The sequence below is a fragment of the Trichechus manatus genome, unplaced genomic scaffold (assembly GCF_000243295.1).
Source record: "Trichechus manatus latirostris isolate Lorelei unplaced genomic scaffold, TriManLat1.0 scaffold00178, whole genome shotgun sequence".
NCBI classification, from domain to species: Eukaryota; Metazoa; Chordata; class Mammalia; order Sirenia; family Trichechidae; genus Trichechus; species Trichechus manatus.
Window position 1 is genome coordinate 4,041,574 of NW_004444114.1, and position 21,210 is coordinate 4,062,783.

Consider the following 21,210-nt stretch of genomic DNA (forward strand, 5'->3'; position numbering starts at 1 on the left):
CGTTGTACAGAGATGGGAACTCTTATACACTGCTGGTGCGATTGTAAAATGGTGCAACTACTATGGAAAACAGTATGGCACTTCCTCAAAAAGCTAGAAATAGAAATACCTTATGATTCAGCAATCCCACTCCTCAGTATATATCCAAGAGATACAAGCGCAGTGACATGAATAGATATATGCACACCCATGTTCACTGAATGATGAAACCTCAAGTTTCATCACCAAAGATGATTATGACTCTAAAGTTATTAATTACTACAACTGTACAACTATGACTTACCCTTTGCTATTTTCCTGTTTATATGTGTAATACTGAAATACATATGGTTTTTGAAACTTACATCATAACAAAGGCTAAAGGAGCTCAAATTGATGATGTCAGTACCCAGTGTTGACTCTGAAAGTATCTTCAAAGCTTCACATGTTCCATCTTACTGCTGCTACTTTTAGCCTGGTTACCAGCTAAAAAAAATTCATTCCATTTTTTTAGGTGCTTGAAAACAATTAGCTACATGTTGTTACCTTTCAATGAAAATGAGAAATCCAAATTGTCATTAGAGTCTTATGGAAATGGCATAATTTTCCTTTAGAAACTGAACAGTGTGACTCCATACTATCCTTCCCCAACTGTGTCAATTTGTCACATTACATCATATTAGGCAGCAGAATATAGTTTGGTGGGCTGCGCCCATCATGAAAGGATTTGGAATTGAACTTCTGGGTTATTTGTTTCAGGAAAACTTAACTTTCAAAATGTTTATTAGTGGAAAGTGCCAACTAGAATTCTAGATGCCAATAAATATCTAATTTTGAAAATAGGATAAATTTTATAAGAAGTACTCAGTTTTCCATGAAGAAACCTTTTGAATTTCTCCTACCAAGCTATAAGCATTTCTGCCAACCATCTGTTCAAAATAAGGTGCTTTTCTCTCTGTCTCTCTCACTGACATACCCCTCCAACCACTCTCTGTCAGTCCTGGTTTAGGTAAGCAACTTTAAATGCTGGGAATGAATCTGTGGTTGGTATATATGTGCCAATGACACAGAAAATTTGGGCTGGAAAAAGGTACCTTGACATGCACCGATTCATTTAGCGATGAGCAAATCTTATGAATATAAATGACTAAGAAGCATGACACTGGACGGTATTGTGAAAAGTTTTTGTCTTTTCTAAAGAAAATTAGACATGAATTTTCCAAGAAACTTTGGCATTAGTTACAAATGGAACTTTGAATGTTTCCAAGAAACACTGAAGGCAATTATGTTTACCAACACAGATGATGCATGAAATTAGAAGATAACTCCAAGTTTGAGGAGAGAATCAGGCTGCTTTTAACTTATTTGGCTCTGATTTTCCCCTTTTGAAATTAGTCCAGTGATAAGATTAGAAGGAAGTGGGGATTTGTGATACCTACTTTTGACTTGTAATAATGTCAGCTGGCAATGGAAAAGAATAATTTAAAAAAAAAAAAAAAAGGCCAGTTATTTTGGATTGTGGAACTATGTTTGAGGGAAACATGATGTGAAATTAGGATCTTTTCCCATTATGTTTTACCTTGGGAGGAACCCTAGGGGTGTAAAATATTGATAGAGGCTTATGCTCCCACTGCTATTGCATGCAAATTTAGGTAGAAATTGATGCTGGCAAAATTAGTAATGACTAAATAAATCAGATATACACACATACACCCTTCATGATGTCTGCAACCTCAGTGAAACAGCAGATCAAGTAAAGAAACTGTAGAGCCTACCACTAGATAACAGAAAGTGTTCCATGGGTAAAGCCATGAATTGGGATGGAATTGGACTGTACATGAGACTAACAGTCTGATACTTAATGACTGTATGATCTTGGGCATTTAACCTTAAAAATTTTCAGTTTCTTCAGCTCCAAAAGGAGAATGAAATCTTATTAGTGTTATTTTGAGTAACAAATGAAATAGAAATATGTTTAACATGGGTTATTGATAGTAGGTATTTCAGAAGATGATTGCAAAGATTAAATGAGCCAGTGCATATAAAACATTTAGCACAAAGACTGGCATTTTGTAAGTGTTCAATAAATGTGAATTATTAATTTCATAATTTTACTAATTTCATTGATTTGTTAGCTGGGCAGTTACAATTATTTTCATTACTGATTCAAGTATGATGCTGATGGGGCCATCACTTTAAGCTTCTCATGAGCTTCACTCGGTTCCATTTGTAATTTATGCTACACACAGAACTGATTACAAAGGGCATAAGGTAAGAGAGTTTGAAAGTTCAGAAATAATTGGGAAAAAACTTGAGCAAGATTTCATGAGAGAAATCAGAAACATCATTTTCATAAACGGATGAAATAAGTGATTACCTATTAGTATTAATAGTTGAATTCTGGGTTTTCAGTTTGAATACCACAACCAATTGAGGAAAAATATTCTACTTCATTAAAGATGATTAATTCTTGATTTTATTTTTCAGTATTATGCTATAATAGTCTTGTGGCTATTAATGGCCTTCATTTCCATATTTTTTTAAAGAGAAGAACTCTTATGTTTTCTTTTAAGGACAAGTTAAATCCCTAATGAATTCCCTGACGTATCTAATTATTTTAATTTTGAACCGCCAGATTTGTTGAGAAATGAATGTTCTTCAACTTTAGAAAACTTCAAACGGCCTTGTTTTCAGATGAATGAAACATTGTCAGGGAAGTTTTTCTTAAAATAATATAGAGAACATTATGTATATCTAATAAAGCAGAAATTGCATTTGGTGCTAATCTCATAGTATGAAACCACAAAGGCAAAATTAGTTATGGGGAATCAAAGGCCTTTGGTTCTAATGGCTCCTGGGAATAGCATTTGTCAATTAAGGCACTGACTTAGGTAAACTATAAGCTCCACTAGCTCTAACATTCTAGGATTTAAGTAGGTGCACCATGGTTAGCTACCATTTCCCATCATTGCCGCTGGGAAAACAACAGCACTGAGGACCATATTAGGCTGCAATTTAACTGTAATATAGTGAAGAGACAAACAGAATATTGCTACTGGAATACCAGGTTTTATCTAGTGATAGCTGTAATTATCTATCTATATCTATCGATCTATCAATCTATCCATCTATCTATCTATCTATCATCTACTGTGTCTATCTAATGATTTACTCTGACCGGACAAAATGAGTCAAGGCAAAAACTGACAGTGTTAAACTTGAAATATACTTATTTTAGTATGACCCTTTTTTCCTTCCTTTTTACACTGTTGCCTAGACTTAGTGGTTCTATGTGAAGGTTAAAATTCTGAAGATGTGTTACTCTTCCTGGAAAATATGAGAAATAACTTTCAAATAACACCCCAAAACTTAATTTATAAAAAAGTCTTACTAATACTGTATTTTCAGAAGTTGGACTATCCTGTGACACTCTGCAGTAACATAATGTTAAACTTTTATTCAAAGTGAAGTTAAACATTTATTATCATATAACCCATTGCTATGGAGTCAATTTCAACTCATAGTGACCCTATAGGACAGAGTAGAACTGCCCCAAAGGGTTTCCAAGGCTGTAATCTTTACAGAAGCAGACTGCCACCTCCTCCTTCCATGGAGCAGCTGGTGGACTTGAACCTCTGATCTTTTGGTTAGCAACCAAATGCTTTACCACTGTGCCACCAGGTATCCTTTATTATCACATACCATGTACTTATTCTCAGATAGCTTTGGCCACCCTCGTCATTTCTCATGATTTGTAGCTACTAGAATCTCCGTCTACTTACTGGATGGAGCTTTCAATCCGGGTGATAGTGAGGAAAGCAGCAAGGTTTGCTGTGTAAGATGAGATGACAATCAGAGCAAAAAGCCACCAAGCCCCCATCATCATTCGGGTAGCCAGGGTCGTGTACGGGACCTCCCCACCTGTGGAAACAGGAAAAGAAATTAAAAAAAAAAAAAATCAACGAGTACTTATTGAATACAGCTTCAAAACCAAATTAACTTTTAAGAAGTGAGAAATTTTGCTAGTTAACAATATGTTAGCATTGATCTCTCAATTTGCTTCTGTTCATCACTTCATATTTAATTCTCTTTTATGAGACTATAATATGAGGTTCAGTCAAAAAGAAGCATGATAAATATTTAGTAATAACATCCTTAAAAGATAGTTCTTCCCCTTTCTGTTCAACTCTAGAATTAATTACCCTCTTATAATCACTTTCTTTTCAAGGGCTTGATTATTCACTAGTTAAGTGATATGGACACTGTTACGCCTATATTTAATATAACTTTTCAGATTTCCATTTCAATAAATAATATTGAAAAGAGCTTTCTTTTGGTTAAATTTCTGAGAGATGTAAGTTATTAAAGACCTCAGGAACACACAGGTTACTATCGGCTTCAGCATCATCACATTTGCCTGGTTTTTTAATTGACTAGCCCACTCCTTCATGATCTCATTGCAGAATCCTCCTCTGCATTTTTTAAATGTTGGAGTGTCCTTGGGCTCAGTCCTTAGACCGCTTCTACCTTCTGTCCACACTCCCACCCTAGCTATTTTCGACAAGTTCTTTGACTTTGAATATCATCTACAGTGTACTCTGATGACTTTCAAATTTATATTTCAAGTTCCACTCTCTCAAGAGCTACATGATTTCCACTTGGAACTTAATGGACATCTCAAACTTAACATGCAAAACAGGACTCTATTTTCATTTCCAAACTAACCTCCTCCATCCCAGTCCAGTCCATCTCAGGGAATAGCACCACTGTTTACTCAGTTACTCAGAACAAAAACTTAGTGATTATGCAACATCCCATCCAATAGCAAGTCCTTCACAATGTTCTTCAAACAACATCCCAAAATCTACCGCGTCTCATCACTTTCATTGCTACCACCAGAGACCAAGCCAACATCATTATCTCTTGACTGAACCTTTTAAACATTTTCTCTGTTTTCCATTCTAGACATCACCACTCCTAAGTCTATCACCATTGTGCTCTTTTAAAAATGAAAATCATATCATGGTACTTCCTGATCAAAACCTTCTGTGGCTTCTCATCATTCTTTGAAGAAAATCCAAACCTTTACCTGGCTTGCCAGGCCCTACATAAACTGATCTCAGGTTAATTCTCTGACCTTATACCTTAACACTCTCTCCCTGGCCTTCTTGTAGTTCCTTTTATGGAGTCATGCTGGTTTCTGCCCCAGAGCCTTTGTACTTGCAATTTGCTATGACTGGGATTCTCTTTAATTTCCAAATGAATTTTCCCCTCAATTTATTCAGGTTTCTGCTCAGCTGATATCTCTTCACAGGATCTTTTATCATCATGTAAAATAATTCCCCAAACCCAGTACTCCCAATTCCCTTATCTTTTTTCAAACCATAATTTATTATATTTTTGTTTATTTCTTTCCCTTATAATTCCTGACATAAAAACATCCCCTATTCCATATTAGGTAGGTAAATATTTATTGAATGAAAGGATGCAGTATATGAAATATTAATAGGCCTTCTAAAAGAAATTTGGCTTAAACTAATAGTGGAAATAAATCAAAAGGATATAATACACTAGTTCCATCTAGGTCCAACAGTACTGAATGACTTGACAGAATTCAATTAATGATAACAGCAGGCAGATTTTGATTCCAACCTCTAATTCTCAGCGTGTAACATCTCTAAATTTTAAACGTAGTGCAAACATACCCTTTGGATATGCTCTCAGCAATTTTCCTGATGTAATGGACTCAGAGCAGGCTAACCCTCTGATATCTGGAACATATTTTCCAAAAGCATTTATAATGCATTTTAGATACTTTCTTCTTCAAAGCAAAGGAAATATTCACTCAGCTTTTAAAAGATGAAAGCAAAAGAAAAATATTTACTTTTAAATTTAAATGGGGACTTTCTGAACAAAACAACTAATTGAAAAATAATAATAAAGTCTGAACAAGATGATAGAAAAAGAGTATATACTGTTAATATGTATAACAAAATTAGAACAATATATTTATGACTGAAAGGGTCAATGAGAGGTTTATTTCTATATAGTATTCTGTCTTGATTAGTGTTGTTATCACTCATATAAAACAATATTTGTTGAGCTTTCTTTATTCATAGTATGAAATTTACAAGTTTAGGAATTCAAATACTCTCATAAAATCCAAATAAAATAGTATTTTATTTGATACCTGCATTTAGAAATCAAATGTGGAAAGCAATAAAAATGTTGAGTTCCAGTTATGGTAATGGTGGACTAGATAATTCAAAACAATCCTCTCATTTACAAAAGCTAGAAAAATTGAACATAGACGACATCTACTTCACATAGCTAATGAAGCAGTAAAAAACAGATGGCCAAGATCCTGGAGAAGAAAACCCAGAGAAGTGACCTGACATTTGGGACAACTTTTCTTTAAGGAGCATATGCCAACTAAACAAAATGAAGCTAAGAGACTAAGGAGCAAACATTGTCTTTGACAGCCTTCAACAGTCAGGGAATTATAAAATTTGGGGCCCAGGGCTTGCCAAGATGGGGTTAGAACTAGGAAAACTAGAAAATCCACATATGAATGGAAAGCAATAAATGCAATTCTAATCAAGCCATGAAACAAAGTAAAATCACAAAAGATATAAAAAATATTTTGAACTGAATGATAATGAAAACACTCCATATCAGAAGTTATAGATGGAGTAAATTTGTGTTTAGAAGGAAATTTATAGGCTGTAATGTGCAACAAAACAAGGCTGAAGATCAACGAGCTACTTATAAATTTCAAGACATTTAAAAAATAATCAGCAAGTTAAACCTAAAGAAAATAAAGGGAAGGAAATAATGAATATAAGGACAAAAATTAATAAACTAGACAAAAAATACAACAGGAAAGGTTGATCCAACAGAGGTTTGGACCTTTGAAGAGACTAACAAAGAGCTGTTGAAACTGATCGAGAAAATAAGTAAGGGTACAAAAAATACAATAGCGGGAATAAAATGGATACATTGTTATCTTACAGACATTAAACAAATTAAAAGATATTAATATGTACAATTTTATGCCTATAAATTTGAAAATTGAGATGGATGAATTTTTAGAAAGATTGTCACTAAAAAAAATAGAAAATTTGAATGGTGTCATAACTATTAAAGACATTAAATTCAGAATTAAAATTTCTCCACCAAGAAAATTCAAGGCCAGGTATTTTCACCAGCAGCAAAATCTACTAAGTATTTAAGGAAAAATAAACTCCATCCATATACAAACTCTTCCTGTAATTAGAGCAAAGGAAGGCCCTATTCCATTCATTTTATGAGGATAGTATGACTTTGATATCAAAACCTGACAACGTCATTACAACAAAAGGAAAATTACAAGTCAATCTTTCTCATGACCACACATACGAAAAATCTTAAATAAATTAGCAAACTGAAAACAGCAGTATATAAAAGGATAATATATCATGACCAAGTTGAGTTTATTATATGAAAGCAATGTTGGTTTGGCATTCAAAAATTGATCACTAATTCATTATGTTCACACTATAAGGGGGAAAATCTTATGGTGCAGTAAAGGGACATGTAAAATTGAACTTTCTGTCTTAAAACAAGAACAACAAAACAATAACTTAGAAATAATACAGTAAACTAGAAATAAAAGAATCTTTTTTTATTCTCATGAGGAGTACTTTCAGAAAAATAAGTACATTTTAAGACTGCCTTACAGGCTACCAGTTCTCACCACTTGCATTTAATACTGAATTGGAGAGCCTAATCAGTATAGTGCAGACAAAAATAGAAAAATAAAAGTAAATATTTTAAGGATTGAAAAGAATAAAATCGAAGTGATGATTGGATTGGAGATGATATAAATGTTTATGTAGAAAATCCAAGAGGATATAGGATATATTGGTAAAATTAATAAATTAGTTTTCAAATTACTATGACAGATACAGAGTCAATGTTCAAATAGCTATTATATTTTTACATACCCACAACAAACACTTAAAAAATGCAATTAAAAATAAATGTATCATTAGCAATAGTATTAAAAATATCAAATATGTAAGAATAGATCTATTTAAATATGCAAAAGACTTCTAAGTAAAAAATATAAAACAGTTTTGAGTGAAATAAAAGATAAATAAGTGGAATGATACATTATGTTAATTGATTAAAAGACTCAATATTGTAAAGATATAAATTCTCCTCAGTTTGGTCTACAGATTCAGTGAATTGTCAATCAAAACCCTAGGGGGGTGTGTGTGTGTGAGTGTGAAGCTGACTGTATAATTTATATGAAATTGTAAAAGTACAAAAATGGTCAGGATATTCTTCAAGTAGAAGAAAAGGACTGGTTCTACAAAACCAAAAAACCAAACCCGTTGCCATGGAGTCGATTTCCACTCCTAGCGGCCCTATGATAGAGTAGAACTGCCTCATGGGTTTCCAAGGAGCATCTGGTAGATTCGAGCTGCAGACCTCTTGATTCACAGCCGAACTCTTTACTCACTATAATTAACAGAGTGTGGTATTTGGACAAGGACAGACCAAATAGATTAATGAAAATTATTCATGTGTACATAGGAACTTGACTCATGCTCAGCTGCCTAGCTGGCATTGAACTGAAATACAGAAAGGTAGATCATTTCCTTAAGTAGTCAACTGGATCTACACACGAAAAAAAATTGAATCTTGTCTCCAAACTTATCAATTCCAAATGGCTCGTAGATATAAATGTAACAAGTAAACAACAAAGCTTCCAGAAAATATATAAGAGAATATATCCACAACTTTGGGCAGGAAAATATTTCTTGAACAGAGCACAAAAAGCATCAGAAACAACAACAAAAAGATCGATAAACTGGACTACAGTAATACGAAATTCAAAAGATACCATAAGAGAGTTAAAAAGACAAGCCACAGTAAAAGATACTTGTATATATATCTAACAAAAAATTCATAAACATGTGTTAATAATGCCTATAATAATTAAGTAAGAATAAAGAAGACAACAATCAGAAAAATGGGAAAGAGACTTCATGACAGAAGAAAACCAAATGACTAGTTAATATATGAAAAGGTAGTACCTCAATAATCAGGGATATGCAGAAAACATGAAAAACGGAAGATCAGTACACAGTCACTAGAAAGATTAAAACAAAGAATGACAATACCAAGTGTTGCCAAGGATGCAGAGCAACCAGAATACTCATACTCTGTAGCGGGATTGTCAATTGGTTTAATCACTTCGGAAAACAATTTGACAGTGTCTCTGAAACCTAATATATGCATATTTTATGACTCATAATTCTACCCCTTAGGGACAAATCCAACAAATGCTTATGTGCACTCAGGGACATGCACAAGAATGTTCATTGCACATTAGGCCAAGGAAAAAGCCTAAACAACGATCAAGAGTAGAATCGATAAATGAACTGTGGTATATTTCTAAAACAGAATATTACACAGAAATGAAAATGAACAAACCTCAATTACACATAAAACTATTAATGAATTTCACAAACTTAATGTTGAGTGAAAGAATGTATGTTGTATCATAACTGTTCAAAAACAGGCAGCTTGAATGATAGTGTTGGTGGCCCTATTAGTGGTTACATTTAGCAGGACAGAGTAAAAGTTGAGAGAGAGAGAGACACAATAGGGGTTGGGTCACTGATAATGTCCTATCTTTTCCTGGGTGGTGATTACACAGATAGTCAGTTGATATTAATTCTGAGCTGTACTTTTAAGTTTTGTGCACCATTCTGTATGTAAATAGTATTTCACAATAAAAACGAAATAAAAAAAGAAAGTGGAGAGAAAGGTGAGTGTTTTTAATAAAAATATTTTTTTCCTTTGTTTCCTTTTTTTCAAATTGAAAGAATGTCTTTTCATAGATTCAGGATGCTAGAAGAGACAATCAGGTAAAAGACAAAAAAAAAAAAAAATCTGCTAAATTTTAAAACAAAATCTCACCTTGCTAAAGCAGGGAACAATTAGGTTGGCAATTTCTGACAATGCATGAGTCTGCAAAGGCATGACTTTAGAGTTGGGTATTTTGATTCCTACAACCCTGATGAATTCAAAGTTTTCAAAGATCCCTATGCAGAAATATGAGGACTTTGTATTTCCAAAGTGATTCCATCTCCTGTAAGGAGGTTTCTTGACAAAGATTTGCATTTTGATGTGACTCTGTTACATGAAAAAATATATCAACCTTGCTACTGTATATATTATCTTATTTATAAAAGTTGTTAAAGAAATAAAACAATGTTTTTCCCTCAGGCAAGATTATGAAACTTGGTAATTCCACCTGGGCCAAGGAAAAATTTGTTGCTATGAGTCTTATTCTGTGTGAATAAATATGTGCCTTTGTTTTTGCCTGAAAGTATAAAAGAGTAGTTGTTACAAGATTCTCCAATTTGCTTGTTTGGTAAATCAACTTCTCATAGGTTCAAACACTCACAAAATACATATTTTATAATCTGGGACTGTTGAATACTTTTATGAAATATGATTTAAAAAACAGAAGAAAATTAATTATCTTTTTTTTAAAATAAACATTCCAAGTTTCTTTATTGGACCTTGATGGCTAAAAGGACTTACAGTACACAGAAAATTTTCAGTATTAGGGATGATTGAATGTGTTCAGGTAAGCTGGTCAACTGAAGTATCAATAAATATTAGAATGTTTTATACTTACATAACCACAATTTAGAAAATATGAAGAAAGATATTGTTGAAAATTAGTGTAAAGTGATTGCCATTGTAAGAATATTCTACATTTAAGGACTAGAAAGAATGTAAGTATCACCTTCTAAGTGCTTAATATATATCAGTAACTTTTACATATTAATTTACTCCTTAAGGTTTAGTAGTAAATAGTCAAATTGGGGGATGACTCTGACTAGATTTGTAAATGCTTTGTTATTTTTTTCCTTTGTGGGAGGTGTGTGTGTAGGTAAGAAGGAGGCGACGAGCTACAAGCGCATTTTGCTGTTGGCCGAGGAGTTTTAGGTCCACTATGGAGCCCTGGTGGCTCAGAGGTTAACAGCTCAGCTGCCAACCAAAAGGTCGGCAGTTTGAATCCACCAGCCTCTCCTTGGAAACCTTGTGGGGCAGTTCTACTCTGTCCTGTAGGGTCACTATGAGTCAGAAGCAACTCGATGGCAATGGGTATATTTACTCACTTACAAGCTAGGGCAGATTTCCTAAAATGAAGCAGGTCTATCACTGGTACAAGAGATGGCTTTATAAACTAGAGAGAGGTAGTATGAAAAAACATTATGTTATGATGAGGAAGTTATTCCATATACAATTATCCATATATATATAATCATAGCAAGAACAAAGCCTCAGGTGGTGATAATAAGTCTCTTTAAAATTTTGAATCTATTTTTCAAAAAGAAGGCAGATCTCAAACTACCTTTGCTAGGCAACAGAAACTAATTAGAATTTAATATTGTTGTTTCATTTTTATTATACTTATTTTCTATTTAATTTAATAATAGTGAATATAACATCTATTAACAACAACTTTAACTATTCTATCATCTCAATTTTATGCAGTCCACTCTTCTATAGAGTTGCAGAGATTAGTGCCACCAACAATGTCTTGAAAGATTCATGGGTGATGGCTCCTACCATGCCTTCATTTAACTCACTGGTTGAAAAGCCAGATGGTTCTTGGAAAATAATTGTTTATTACTGCAAACAATATGGAGATGATATGAATCTCAGCTCAGTTGCAGATAAAGGATCTTACCGGAACGAATCAAGAGCCCTTGGAAACTGGTATTGCAGATACTAACATAGCAAACTATTTTTTCAACCTTATCAGAAAAGTATTCAGAAGAATTTTGCCCTCACAAGGCATGGATGACAGTATAATTTGACTCTCTCGCCCCAGGGCTATGCCAACTCACCTACCTTCTGTCATAACATAGCACAGAGGTATCTTGAACATCTTGATATCCAGTGAAAATATTCTGATACATTATACTGATAATGCTATGATAATAAAACCTGTTGAGCAGGAAGATAACAATCAGCTTGGACACCTTAGTAAGTCACAGACATGCCAGATGGTAAGAGACAAACCAAAAAAAATCCAGAGCCTGACTTATCATACATATGAAGTTTCTAGGGATGTTGGGACAACCACTTAGAATGAGTGACAAAATACTGGACTTAGCACTTTGCACCAGGAAGAAAAAAGACACAACTGTTTTTGGCCTCTTTGGATTTTAGAGGCAACCTATACCACATTTGTATGTGTTACTCTGACCCATTCATCATGTAATCAAAGCTGCCAGTTTTGAGTAGGATTCAGAACAAGTAGACTCTGAAGTAGGTCTAGGCTGCAATGCAGGCTGCCCTGTCACTTGAGCTTTATGACCCAGCAGACCCAGTGGAATTGGAAGTAGCGATAGCAGACAGAGATGGTATGTGATAAGCTCCAATAGGAAAATCACAACACAACCCCTGGATTTTGAAGTAAGATCGTGTCTTCTTCTGCCAACAATCATTCTTTATTTGATAAACAGCTTCTGGTTTGTTACTGGATTGTGCTAGAGACTAGACACCTGACCATGGAACACTAACTATTTATGCAGCCTGGACTACCCATCATGAACTGAATATTATCTGATCTACCACATGTCTACAATAAACATAGAAGTTTTCCATCACAAAATAGAAATAGCATTTATGAGACCAGTGGTGCACTAGGGTTGGTGTCACCCAGTGCAGTAATTCATGGTGTCAACCTGCACCCCCTCCCCCTGCCCCAGACCTCCCCCTGTACTGGACCATACAGAATCCCTGCACAATAAAAAAAAAAAAGATAAATTAGCAATATCTGAAGAAAAAAAAGAAAATTTAAAATATATATCTATTGTATATGTTAGCTCTATCAAAGGTAAATTTTAATGTGTCACTACTTTTTAAACCATAATTCAAACTTAAACCCTGATAATCTCATTAAAATCAGATATATCTTTGCAAGACAGTGATTTTTTAAAGAAAAATTTAGAAAGACTAAAATTTAAAAAAACTCAATTTAAGATTTAAGTTATGTCTCTAAACATGTATGAAGAAACTTGGCATTCCCCCCACTTCATGTTTTAAACTGTCAAATTCTCTAGGTAGTTATCAAAGGGTTATTTAATCAATAATTGTTATACATGTAAGTTTATTATCAATTTAATTATAGAATAATATGTGATAAATATAATCGTAAATTCTTAAATGCAGTATTTCTTAGATTATATGAATACTAACAAGAAAATTGTTTTGTAAAATCTTTCTACATTGAATTACAACATTATTAGTGACTGAGCAGAAGCCTTTTTAAAATTTTTTTCTCTTTCTCCTTTAGTAACTACTTCATTCTCAAAAAAGTTATTGACATAGTTCACAAATAATAATTTCCACAACATTGTAGCTAAAACACCAGAAAATCTGACAAAACGAGCAACTATAAAAACACCAGCAGCAATGAAAACAACAGCAAGTGCTTGTAGCACCTGCAGGTGAAACCACGTGATTCGAAGCATCATTGTAATTGGGTAATTATGATAGCTCTGACCAGAGTGTATTATACAGTTCAAAAAGTAAATTAGCATAGAGTTTCAGGCTTGCGGGTATATTGATACATGTAAGCTAGGCTTACAAAAATGTTTTTGTTGTTATAACTAAATACAGGGATATTTTTATTAAAAAATAATAATTTTTTTCTGAAACACTGCAAAAAAATTTTATAGACAATCATTTTGGTGTGACCCTCTCTGACAGTGTCACCAGTGTGCTCTTCACCTCCGCACACCCCCTAGTGATGCCACTGTATGAGAATATGCCCAAGAAAGTCCAGAAGACACAAATAGGTCTTAAGAGCAGGTGGCTTAGATTCTCAGGTACCTGTTTCTACTGCTTTTTTGCCTCTCCCTCAACCCATAGCTATGGACTTACTGCAATCTCCCTTGAGCATTCTCTAATTACACAATCTGTTGCTCAAACAAGCCAAGCACATTCTGATCCCAGGCCTTTACATGTAGTGTTCCCTCAGCTTTGAATATAACCTTTCCAAAGATAACTGGATGGTGTGAACTCTTGCCTCTTTAAGTCTCTACTCGCTACATCAAAATTACAACCGCACCCTACACAGGAATTTCCTATTCTTTTTTATTGTTGTCCACATAACACATGTCACTTTCTAATTTCCTGTATATTCAGTGATTCAAAGCAGCTCCTTCTTTCCAACTCTTTAACAGTTTTTTATATTCTTCTTTTTTAAAAAGTTCCACATTGGTCTAACAAAATTGAAAATATTTCATTTTTTCTGAATTAAGAAAGTTCTTTTACCCATACACACACACACACACACACACATATATATATATACCATCTATGTATAATTACTTGAAATAAGACTGCTGTGATCAAATCAAGAAAGAATGCTATTTCAACATCAGGACTTCCCAAAGAAGGAAATAATCTTTATAATTCTTGAAACTTCTGGTTTAACACAGGTAGTTAAGTTTAATTTATTGAACTCAGTGTCATGGAGTATTTCCAATGAACAGATTTGAAAAATGTTCAATCAAAAATTAATTATAATCAAGTCAAATGGCTGTTGGTTACATCACATAGAACTTTATGTACTGATTTTAACATTGAAGTGCCAATGGCTGTAAATCGTATCAGAACTAATTGAATTAGATTGCACCCCCAAAAAAGTTAACACTTGGCAGCTTCTTACTTTCACAATGTTTTCATTACTCCAGCCCATGTAAAATTCCCACTGTTTCTAATGAGCTGGAGAGGAAAAACAAAACAAAACAACAGTTCACTTAAAGTCCATCACGAATTTCATGTCACCAGTTTGTAAGATGAGCTGAATTATAGTTTTATAAAGTTGTGCCTCATGTAATACTCAAGAATCTTGAGGTAAGTGCTGTATGGAGATAAGTTATTGTTGTTATTAGCTGCTGTCGAGTTGGCCCAGACTCATGGTGACCCCATGCACAGTAGGATCGAACTGTTGTGATCCATAGGGTTTTCATTGGCTAATTTTCAGAAGTAGATCACCAGGTCTTTCTTCCTAGTCTGTTTCTGCCTGGAACCTCCGCTGAAACCTGTTCACATCATAGCAACATGCAAGCCTCCACTGACAGATTTGTGGTGGCTGTGCTTGAGGTGTACTGGTTGGGAATCAAACTCAGGTCTCCCACGTGGAAGGTGCAAATTCTACCACTGAACCAACACTGTCCTCTTATGGGGATATAAACTCCTTTAAGTGCAACAGTTGGAATGTATACGAATGAGCAATACATATAGTATTTACCATGATTCTCTACCACAAACTGGTTAACTTTCATATCTCCAAGGATAGTGGCAGTGATGGTATTTAGAGATACTTGTTGTAAATCATTTTTCTAGGCCTCATTTAATGAAGGCTTTTTTTCCTCCTGCACTAATTGCTTTATATCAATTCTAATGGACAACCTGATAAGAGCATGAATGAATTGCATTAAATCTATGGAAAGTAATTTGCTATATATGAACTTTATTGTGTCAGACAAATAAATTTTCCAGTACACTAATTAGCAAAGTCCTTTTTTTAATGGGACTAGTTAACTCACCTTGAGTTGGCAAATTTACTCTTTTAGAGATTCTGAAATGACATTGTAATGAGAAGCTCCTTTCTACTTTTTAAGAGGTTTGTTATAAATGAACCTCTAAATGTTTGAAACTGAGTGGTCCAGCTAGAAGGCTTGGTAGTATATACAGCTGTTTGCTGAGATTTCCACTAATCCATAGAGCTCTGTTAATGAAACCGGCTTTAGCACAAAGCGCAATGGGTCAGCATGCCAAGTAACTTCCTCAGACGTCTTCCCATCTTTATATCAACAAAAAATGTATTTGCTCGCCTCTTCTGTTTCCTTTCCCAGTATCTATCAAAAGGACCCGTGCAAATTTTAAAGATAAAAGTAACACTTTACATCTTCGGAATGTTCCTATCACACTAAATTTCAACAACAATGGAAAGAGTCAACCCTCACTAATTCCCAGAATATTTCCCATCACATATATGGTTTCCATTAGTTATTGCTTTGTCAAAGCCACACACGTTTATTTAAGAAGTGCCTAGAAATATCGTCAGCCTATGTATTCATGCTCCTATGTTTGTTCCAATTTGCTATTTTAGAGGTCTTATTATAAAAATAAAAAGAAGAGAAGCCTTAGTGTTGCATCCAATCTCCCTTGGTTTGTCTTTAGATAATGATAGCAAATGTCTCACTTCGTAAAATTCAAATGTGTACGTTCAAGATTTATGTAAAAAAAATCATATTTTGGTAGAATTTCATATTTTCCTGTCTGATAGTCCAAAATTAAAACATTTGAGATTCAGTAATTGAATCGAAAAGAGGGAAACAATATCCCAACAAAGCACTCAAAATCTTCAGGTAGTGTTCAGATAGATTGGTTCAGGGATGCACTGTAATTTTAAAAGTCCACTTACATGTTAGCCCTTTGTTTTTTTCTCATATCTACCATATTTGGTTTCATATATTTTTCACTGATTTTATTAAATTCTTTAATTGATTTGTAAATATTATTTCCATTCTTAATATATCTATATGTCTAGATTATCCATCTATCTAGCTCAATTGACTATCTTGTCAACAAAAGAAAGGGAACACTTAATGGACAATTTGAACTGATTCTTTAAATATATTCAAATGCCATTTCCCAGAAACTCAAAGATTATTCTCTTGCTTTTTTTTTTTTTTTTTTAACTGTTTTCTCTGTTACCTAGTGATTTATCCATAGACCTGGCAGTGAAATGAGTGCAGGAAAAGGCGCTGAAAGAGGAAATATTATCTGGATACTAGTCGTTTGTCAAACAGCATGAAGCAAGACTGCAGTTGAGTCAGGGCCTGCCACTCCGTGGTGATGCATTAGCTTTTAATGTCTTAAAATAATTATAGTGAGGCCTAAGCCACTATACAAAACCACTATATAAATTCTGGTGGCAGTATCAACCCCATTTTTCAGGGATTCAATCAATCAGTGATTCTGAAGAAAATTGTGCCCATTTTGCCAATCCCAGAGGCATGGAAGTTCAAAGGGTAAGCAGCAGTTGCCAACAGGAATCAAAAGCGAAATGGATCTCAGAGTGAAGTTTTTAATTACGCCTGTTATTCCTGAGACTGCTTCCTAAACTGGGCCTTATGCATAAGTGTGTCATTTATTCCACAAGGTCAGAAAATGCCAATACATATTCAGTCAGTTTTAACAATGACAAAAAAGGTCAGGAGCAACTCTAAAATACATGATTAAAGCTTCAAAATGCCATTGTTAACCGCCATTGAACATTAGTTTTAAATTAGAACTCATTTTTAAGCATACATTAAGATTTACAATTTGTCAGAGAACAGGGGAATAATTTAACATTATGAGTTCATGTTTTCAAAACTAATATTAGCCTGCTCAATTATGAACTTTCTCTTCTTCCATAGTTTCCCATTTTCCAAAGCTTTTATACTTAAATTCTTAGGAGGGCATCTTAAAAAGCGGAAGAGAAAAATGGGATTCCTCTGTGTTCTTTTCAGGATATTATTTTGAATAACAGTTTGAAAAACGGCTAAAGGAATTAGATTTTAATGTTCTGGTGCTACAGGAAATTTACTGAGATAAAATATAGACTTTTTTTTAAAGTATATGGGCTCTATATGTTCAGATAGATTTCAGTAAAGAAGACAGATAGATCTGCAACTGAAGGATAACATAGTAATTTCCATAACACTGCTAACTGAATAAGCGAATGTGAATGAACAACAACTATTGGATCTCTGTGTGTATAATGCAAAAATGGAAAGCTGAATGCATTTTAGAATTCCGCAGGAAGCTTAAATATTTTACCTAAAATGAATATTTTTTAAGGTGCTATTTGGATGCAGTTTCTAGATTTCATCTAAAGTCACTGAGTCAGGGGATTAGATTGAATCGATGAGTAATGGAAAACAAAATCATACAGGTGGCCTGAAGTGGTAAATCAAGAACATAGATGTAATAAATAGGAAGTGAGGTTAGGGAGGAAAGCAATCAGGGTGAAGTCAGGAAAAAAAAAAAAAAAAAAAGAAGACAAAGAAATAGCTGTTAAACTCAAATCAAAATTAGGAAGTAAGTGATTATAAAGTGCAAAGGTCGGGAAACAAAACAGTAAAAGCTTATATGTATTGAGAACATTTACTATACACCAGGCATTGGGTTAAGTGTTGTATAAGCATTTTCTTATTTAATCTTCACAACAGCCTTATGAAATGATTAGAGAGTAAGGATTTCCTAGTCAAGGCCAAGATCTCAGAGGAGTAGAGAAATATGATTCATGCTCACAGGCTATCAAAGGCAAGGAAAAAGACCAGGCAAGGACTGATACATGTCAGAGAATCTAGGAAACTTCGTGGTGTCTTCTCCTCCAAGTACGTGCACCATTTCTTCCACTGAGGGTTCTGATTTATTATTGACACTTCATTTTCTCCCTCCGTGCTCCTCAATGACAAGAATGAGTAGGTTTGGATTGATTGCTGCTAGACCAAAAATTTAGGACAGGATCAAGCAAACAAATTAAAATAAGCACTATAAGAGTTCAGCTATCCATATCAAAACCAAACCCATTGCCATTGAGTCAATTCTGACTCATAGCAACTCTATAGGACAGAGTACAACTGTCCCATAGGGTTTCCAAGGAGCAACTGGTGGGTTCGAACTGCTGACCTTTTGTTAGCAGCCTGAGCTCTTAACCACTGTGCCACCAGGGCCCCCCAGGACTCCTAGCTATATATAAAAACCAAACCAGTTGATGGGTAGTCAATTTTGACTCAGAGCGACCCTATAGGACAGTGTAGAACTGCCCCATTGGGTTTCCAAGGAGGAGCTGGTGGATTCAAACTGCTGACCTTTTGGTCAGCAGCCAAGCTCTTTAACCATTGTACCACCATGGCTCCAGCTATCTATAAGACCCCCCAAAAAGTCCCTATCTATAACATCCCCTAAAAAAGTCCCAATTATTTTGACCTGGACATAATTTACTGTTAAGATCAAAGTACTTTCTCAGATGACACTAAGAAGCAGTCTACTTAAAACATAACCTGTATACTTAATTGGTGAGGTGATCTAGGAAAATGTAACCTGTCCAGAAGATTGAAAGAAGGTGATACTGCACTGACAAAAGATTCTAAAGATGCATAAGTAATAGAGGGGAAAAAAAAGGTAGGTGAAGAGTTCTTTCCTCAGAATTTTTCTGAAAGGTGGACTGTGATTCTATAAACCTTAACTTCATTCTTGGGGTAACTCAACAAGTGCATATGTAGTATTTATATTTTAATGTCAACATATAACTTGACTGTTTTCCATTTGATTGAATCATTAGAAAATTCTAATCTCCAAGTATTAGAATTACATATAGGTATTATATTTTCTTTTTAAATTACTTAGAAAAAAAAACTTTTTAACTAACCTTGGATGTAAGAGGTTGTAAACAGGTGAACAGAAATTTCAGTTCATAAGTTTTTCATGCACACATAATGATGAGCTACATTTTTGCTTCCCTTCTCCCTAGAGACATTTATTCACCCTGATTATCTGCATAGGTTTATTGAAAATAGAAAAAAGTATGTATTTTCTGCTTCTTCCAAGTTTCACAAACTCAGAAATTTGTTACCAAAGAGAATGTCTGTGCAGACATGGCCATACACAAGAGATCCTTGCAATTGTTTGAGAATGCAGACTGCTATTAAAAACATAGACACGCTGGGTAGTTTTTATATGAAGATATTATCTGACGAATTGTCATTAATATTAACTGTAGTGCTATGACTACGTTCTTGTGCGATCTTCTGTAACTTTGCTTTTACCATCCTTCACTGTGTTGCTCATGGTACAAACTTATTCTAACTATACTGTAGAATAAACTTTTCAGGCAGACAGATTCTTTAGAAAATACTTAACATTTGCAGACAATGAAATCTGAACTGATCATTGGATGATAGCCTTTTCTGTGGTTTAATAAGATTCTTTACAAAATCTTTTAGAATCCTCCTTGCTTAACAATCTTTGATGGTTCTGGAAGTAATAACTTGACAATTATTTGATGTTTTATGATTTTTAAAGAATGAAATAAAAAAATAAAAATGTACAAATACGATGAGCTACGTTAGGTAAATTTTGATCAGTTACTTCTTTTTCTGCTTTTTCTTTATAAAGCAGTTTGAATTTTTTCCAATTATCATTTCAAACAACATAATGCCTGGGTATATAAAAGTTTTTGCTAGATATATAAAAGTTTTGTTCGGTGTATAAAAGTTTAGTTATTGTTAGGTATGTAAAAGTTTTGTTACTGTTTTTCGAATTATTGGAATAGCCTCATTGTATTACATGGCGCCGTGGTTAAGAGCTCAGGCTGCTAACCAAAAGGTCGGCAGTTGGAATCCACCAGCTGCTCCTTGGAAACCCTGTAGGGCAGTTCTACTCTGTCCTACAGGGTTGCTATGAGTCAGAATCGACTTGACAGCAATGTGTTTGGTTTGATTTTAACGCATGTTTAAATGGTGGAACTAAATTTAAGTCAGTTTTCTGTCTGTGTTCTAAATATTTAAATTATCAATGATAAATTCCATTTTTTTGTCTAAATGATTTAGTCAATCTTTTTTTAAATTTTATAGAGTTATCATGCTTTATGTCCTTAAGTCAGGCAAGCAGTTTCCCCTGTATGGATATGTTTAAGTGTCTTGCAAAAATTCAGTGAAATAAACTTATGTAAAAGCTAATAACATTATATAATGTTATTAGATTACAATTTATAAAATATTAACTGCTACAAATTAACATGTGACTTTGCAATATGCTGCAATATTTGGCTGTAAGTCTCAAAAATCTTAGAAACTTACATATAATTGAGCTCAGAAACTGCATATTTAGGAATATTTCTTAAGGAAATAATTATGGATATGCATAAAGATTGAATCACTAAAATGATTATTAAAATTTTATAAACATGTAATAATAGGTGATACGGCAAGCAAACTATATGCATACATCTCCTCCAAGCCATCCTTTATACTATCTTCAAATAGTACGGTTTTAAAATACAACTATTTTAACTGAGTGAGTTTGATGATGAAACATCTTTAATGACTGTTTTCTACAGGATGAAGTCCAATTTTTTTTTTT

The 21,210-nt window shown here is 34.0% G+C and overlaps 1 protein-coding gene across 2 annotated transcripts in view; it reads right to left on the minus strand.

Moving 5' to 3' along the window:
* The window catches only part of GRID2 (glutamate ionotropic receptor delta type subunit 2), a 1,665,223-nt gene that overhangs the window by 260,309 nt on the left and 1,383,704 nt on the right, over positions 1-21,210 (minus strand). For both annotated transcript variants that reach the window (XM_012558631.2, XM_004387023.3), the window contains one exon: positions 3,762-3,900. In XM_012558631.2, the coding sequence (XP_012414085.1) occupies positions 3,762-3,900 (139 nt within the window). The remainder of the gene's footprint in view (positions 1-3,761; positions 3,901-21,210) is intronic.